The sequence below is a fragment of the Vicia villosa genome, linkage group LG1, assembly GCF_029867415.1.
Source record: "Vicia villosa cultivar HV-30 ecotype Madison, WI linkage group LG1, Vvil1.0, whole genome shotgun sequence".
In the NCBI taxonomy this organism is placed as follows: domain Eukaryota; kingdom Viridiplantae; phylum Streptophyta; class Magnoliopsida; order Fabales; family Fabaceae; genus Vicia; species Vicia villosa.
In genome coordinates, this window is record NC_081180.1 from 248,796,466 (window position 1) to 248,802,566 (window position 6,101).

Consider the following 6,101-nt stretch of genomic DNA (forward strand, 5'->3'; position numbering starts at 1 on the left):
TTATTTATTTTTTGATTTCGGATTGTATCTTTCGCACAGTATTATTATTATTTTCGGTTTGTATATATTATTTGGATTGGATTTATCATATTAGTATTTTCAGTTTATCTGTTGCTTATTTTATTTGGCGTTTGCGTTTAATTAAAATGCGAGACTGTTTAAGAAAAAGCATTAAAAAAAACACAGTTTCTGCATAATTCGGAAGTTCATTTCCGAATTCACCCCCATGAGGTGTTTTCGGAAGTTCATCTCCGAAGACAGCCCCCATGAGGTGTTTTCGGAGATGCACTTCCGAATTGTGGAAATTTTTTATAAAAAAAAAGCGCTTCGGAAGTTCATTTCCGAAGCAGGGGTATTTTGGGATTTTCGCTGGGGGTGACCCCCATAGGGAGGTGGCTAAAGAAATTTTCAATAAAATACATCTTGTAGTTATTTCGACCATAGTCCCTTTGATTCGTGGAATTTATTTTTGATTCTATTGAGGATGAATTTGTTGCTTGTTTATTAGCTCAGCCTCAGGGGTGTTCAAACAAGGTGAACTTAATTTGTATCCCTAGGTGCCCAAGGAGTATTTTATACAAAAACTATTGTAATATAGCCCTTTATTTCTTTTTGAGAAATTAAGCTATTATCTACTTACCATAACATATTTCTCTAATCCAATACATTGGCACAAAAACAAGTTCAAGTCAACAAGTTGAAACAAAGATGTTTATTTCAAACTAAAAAATAGGTGTGTGATAAATGAATTTATACAAATACTTTCCAAACATTCCTATGACTTGTGTTTGTGAAGTGAAGAAATGAAGTTTTCAACATATTGCTTATCAAGCTCCATGTTACTAAATTTCTTCCCAATCTCTTTAGCATTCTTCCTATAATCACTTCCCTCTTCATCCACCATAGTAAACCTCAAGGCCTTAGCAACTGCCTCCCTTGTAAATGACCCATCTTCCCCATTCCTCACAACCTCAATCCCCACTTTCTTTTCTTGCATCACTCTTGCATACAAACCTTGATCCAACAAAAAAGGCAACATAACAAGAACATGCCCAAAGTAAAGATTCTCTATCATAGAACCAGAACCACAATGAGTCAAACAACCACCAACACAATCATGCCCCAAAATCTTAGCTTGTGGAGCCCAACTCTTCCAAACCAAACCTTGACCCTTTGTCCTATCCTCAAACCCATAAGGTAACTCCACATAACCATTTCTCAAATCCCTCAAAACCCAAAAGAAAGGTAACTTAGAATCCTCAATCCCAAGAGCCAACTCATTCAAACTTCCTTGACTCAATTTCACCTCACTCCCAAAAGCAATATAAACAACAGATGAAACCTTTTGTGTCTCCAACCATTCCTTGATTCGAATCCAATCGGAACTATCATCCTCTTTCTCATCAGAAGAATCTACTATCGGCGGAAGCAATCCAACCGGAATCACAGGCTTGTTGTAAAACTCACCAACAAAATCTAACCATTCACCTTCAAGATCCCTTGAGCTTCTTATAACAAACATATCACAATCCGAATTCGCTCGGTTTATATCAAAAACCGGGGAAGCCCCGGTTTCATTCACTTTGATATCTTCAAGTAACTTTCTCACCTCATAAGATTTCAAACCAATTTTCGTCGTAAAAGAAACCCATTTAGGAGGACCATAGTAATCTTCAGGGTCTTTCCTAATGGATGAAACATTGTCGCCAAGTTGTTGTCTTGGTGTGTCAAAGAAACATATAGTCCATGCAGGACAAGGACTAAAATAAGCACAAGAAATGTTCAAGTTCAAATCATTCACTAGTTTCGGCAACCAACTAGCTGCGAAATCGTAGAAAACCCAATCGGGTTTCGTGGTTTTGAGGATATTGATAACAGAATTTTGAAGAGAGTCGAAGGCAAGTTTAAGGTAATAGAGTTTGTCGGAGGGGATGTCGGAGGTGGAATCAGCGTTTGTGGGGAGATTGTCTTTGTCTATGTGAGGTGATAATGGGAGTTTGATGAGGTTGATGAAAGGTGAGAGGGATTGTGAGAGTTTAGGGAGGCGATCTATGATTGAAGAAGTGGAAATGAGTGTGGTAGTGTGGTTGTTTTGTGCGAGGATTTTGGAGAGATGGAAACATGGGTACATGTGTCCCATGGCTAGCCATGGGAACATGACAATGTGAAGAGGTTTGTTGGTTTTGTCGGCCATGAGTGAATGAATGATTAACGTTGATGTTGTTGTGATAGATGAATCAATGAGATATGTTTGTTTTTATAAGGAAGAAATCGAAGATGGAGAAAGAGATAATTGGTTGATTGATTCCACGCATGACGCAACAAGGTATGGTATGGGAGTAGTGTGGCATGTGAAACACGCAGGTAGTAGTTTATTCCGTTAATTATGCCAATTATTGCAAACTATATGACCTGTTCTCTCGCTGTTTTGTCTCCGGTTTGATTTTTAAAACATTGCTTAGATTATTCGATAAGATTTAGTTGGTGCTGTTATATGATTATTATAAAATCACTAATAACTAAAAATATTTAAAAGTAAATATGTATCAAATTACCGATAATAAATCCAATACGTCTAATAACTATAAATATTTATGAAATTAATAATATTAGAAATATTTTCTCTATGTTATTAGCCATGTCAATTAATAAATAATTGAATTTTTTTCTTGGATGACTACATCGCAAAACTATTACTAAAAACAACAACAACGACAACAACAAGGCAACAACAACAAAAAGAACAACACTCAATAGAGTTTGGTTAACGGAACAAATATGAATTTGTAAATGGAAAATGAAGTTTGAAGACTAAAAGATGAGTTAGGTTTAGGACAAGTGTGAAAGAACGTATAGCTTTATATATATAACTAAGGTACTCGTCTCCAGGTTGTTCCATTAAACCGGGGTGGAGGTAACTTATTTTTAATTTTAAAACTAAAAAATAGAAGGCGCAATAAAATAGAAAGTTATTGGTGTTGGGAATCGAAACTTGTCCCTAAGAGACTTTTCTCAACGATTTTTATGACTATCGAGAAAATATGTGATATATTTTTAAATTTAAAATTAAAATATAATAAAGGCAATTATGGAGTAGATTTTACCTCGATTAGTTAGTTAACCAAGATAAATTTTCATCAATAAGTATACTATTTGTTGTCGTGCTATCAATTTGGTTAAGGAGAACTAACTAACTACTAATGATATGTTCAAAACTACAACTCCTTCTACCAATGTTTAACTAATCCTACAGATCCTAATCCTAAACTGATTTGTCGTGCTACTACCAATAAAAAAAGTTTTTCTTATTATACTCCATGTATTTTTCAAAACTCTATAAAAACAAGAAATGTTCTTCTTCAAAAATAAACATACGAAAGCATATTTTTCAAAGTAATTTTCTAGAACATGCGTTTATTTCACAATAGTCAACTTTCAAGTTTCACCTCTAACATTTCTATTATTCATTAAAAAAGCACTCAGGAACTACAGAACATCATACAATTGATTTTACATCCAAATCAAATCAAGTATGGAAAATGATCTCATACAATTAAGAACTTAAAATATGAATAATTAGAAATACAATATCATTAATCAATAATTTCTCTTCTAGCCTTAACTCTTGAATAACAGCACTTCAGTTACCAATTTTTCCAAATTCAAATAGGATGAACCATCAAAATCAGTTGCTTCTTCTGCAAGTTTCTTCCACTCACTTGCTTTTCTCTTCATCTCCTTACCCTTTTCACCCTCTAATAACTCTACCACAACCTTTTCAACTTCATCTCTTGTTACATTATCACTATCCATCACCATTCCAAATTTCCATTCACTACAAATATATTTGCAATTGGTAAATTGATCATTGAAATATGGACAACAAATCAATGGAACACCATTGCATATACTTTCAATTGTTGAATTCCAACCACAATGACTCAAAAATCCTCCCACAGCTTCGTGCTTTAGAACCTTCTCTTGTGGACACCAACCTACCATAAGTCCTCTATCTTTAGTTTCTTGCACAATTTCTTGTGGCACAAGTAATCTTTCACTTTCACCTTCACTGTCACCTTTATCTTTAACTATATCAGGCCTAATCACCCACAAGAATTTCTTCTTACTATTTGAAATTCCCCAAGCCAATTCAACAAGTTGATTATAGTTCATAACTATAACACTACCAAAATTCACATACAGAACGGAATTTGGTTCTTGTGAGTCAAGCCATTTGAGACACTCATTTTCTTCTTTCCACAAATTACATTTGATAGATTCAAATTCATTATTTTTTGAAATTTTATCAAGGAATAACTCAAGAGGGCCTATTGTGTAGAGTTTAGGAAACATTGTAAAGAGTTCATTCAACACATTAGATTCTAATGCGTCAAAAGTTGGTAGAATAATAGCAGAAGCTTTTGAAGCTGTTTCAATTTGTTCTGCCACAAAGTTTATAAGTGGATTATTTGGTTCTGTTGTACGATATATACCAGGAAGATCTCTTAATGTGATATTTTTCATGCCAGGGATCCAGTCTATGATGGTGTCCAAATAACCATTTCTCAGATAACTTGCATCTGAAAATTTTCATCATAAATTTTAAAAAAAAAAATATGTTACTATTCGTATGTGTTAAGAAGTCTTATATTGTACAATATAAGCCTAAATTGTCACAATTCATAAGATAATTTTAATCGAACAATTTATGTTTGAAATGTGTAAAAAAATAAAAATAATGTATACAAATAAAGAAAAAAAATAATTATTTTTAGAACATATATGACATATGTTATACAAGTGTCAGACACTGTCCATATCACACACTATGACACACCAAATTCTAGAAATGTTTATACTTCATAAATTGCTAGTAGTATTTAATTAAAATGTCGAATGTGTAAGAGCCGATTTAAGTCCAATACATATTTTAGATGATATCATTGTCTAACTAAAATTTATTGGATCACCTGCTATCAAATCATTTAGATCTTACTTTAAATTTAAGTGAGTGTGTCTAGAAATTTCAAATTCTTGAAATAAATCTTTTTCTTTTAGGTTTTAGTGCTCAAATGGCAAATAAACTTCATTAAACACAAATCTAAAATTATGACTAAACTCTAAAGAAACTTCTAAAATAAGGAGGGTTAATAATGATAAAATAAAAATAAAAATAGAGTAAACATTGTAAAGTTTTGTTGTATCTACCTTTAAGTGGTGTTATGCCTTTTTCCATGAGATTCTTGCACTCTTTGAAGCCCATAAAACCACAAGCACTATGAGCCCAAAAGAGAACATTAGGCAACCCAAATTGTTGAGAAGCTTGAATAGTGAAAGACATGATACCATCAGTGATCAAGCAAGTAACTGGAGGATCATTAAGTTTTGATATAAGGTCACACAATGGTCCCAAACAGTTTTTACTGGTAGAGTCACAAAGATCCGGAATACTTTGAGTTGCATCCAAGTTGTTTGTGGGAGGGAGACCATCTGGAATGGTCTCAAATTTGAAATCTGATAAGCCATTGAGAAAATCATCAGAACCTAAGGATTTGAGCAAACGTTTGTGGTTGAATTCAGTGTTGAGAAATGTTATGTAGAAGCCTTTGTTGTGAAGGATCTTTGCTAGTTTGAGAAATGGATTTATGTGACCTTGTATTGGAAATGGAATAAGAAGAGCATGTGGCTTCATGGTTCTAGCTAGTAAACTCATCTTACATGAACAACTAAGCTAGCACTCAAAGAGCAAAGAGATGAGTAATCAAGTAAAGAACAATATGCTTGACATGACAGGAAACAAACATGTGCTATATAGTGGCCAATAGGAACAAGACAAACCGAAAATCAGCAAGGGAACAAAACAATGTGTAGTGGAGGACCCCAAATTGTTTACTTTATTAGATTCAATCATGCACCATTTCGATTTCATCAAATGTCTCATAATAATGAATTAAATTTGAATAAATAGCATGGATCTAAATTGATAAATGCAATTTATATATTAGTTTCTAGGGCTGTTTTCAGTCCGGTCCGGATATTTGCTATCCCGAAAACCAGATCGAAATAGTAATTGGGTAAATTCGGACCGGACCGAAACAGTG

At 33.6% G+C, this 6,101-nt stretch overlaps 2 protein-coding genes across 2 annotated transcripts; both read right to left on the reverse strand.

Moving 5' to 3' along the window:
- Nucleotides 1-424: 424 nt before the first annotated feature.
- LOC131645124 (soyasaponin III rhamnosyltransferase-like) lies at nucleotides 425-2,296 on the reverse strand. Its single transcript, XM_058915783.1, has one exon. It carries the CDS (start codon nucleotides 2,192-2,194, stop codon nucleotides 776-778), a length of 1,419 nt encoding a protein of 472 aa, XP_058771766.1. The 5' UTR covers nucleotides 2,195-2,296; the 3' UTR covers nucleotides 425-775.
- A 1,088-nt stretch (nucleotides 2,297-3,384) lies between these two features.
- LOC131645123 (7-deoxyloganetin glucosyltransferase-like) lies at nucleotides 3,385-5,782 on the reverse strand. Its single transcript, XM_058915782.1, has 2 exons — nucleotides 5,209-5,782; nucleotides 3,385-4,580 (listed from the first exon to the last, which is right to left on the reverse strand). Exons 1-2 carry the CDS (start codon nucleotides 5,711-5,713, stop codon nucleotides 3,619-3,621), a joined length of 1,467 nt encoding a protein of 488 aa, XP_058771765.1. The 5' UTR covers nucleotides 5,714-5,782; the 3' UTR covers nucleotides 3,385-3,618.
- Between the last annotated feature and the right edge of the window lie 319 nt (nucleotides 5,783-6,101).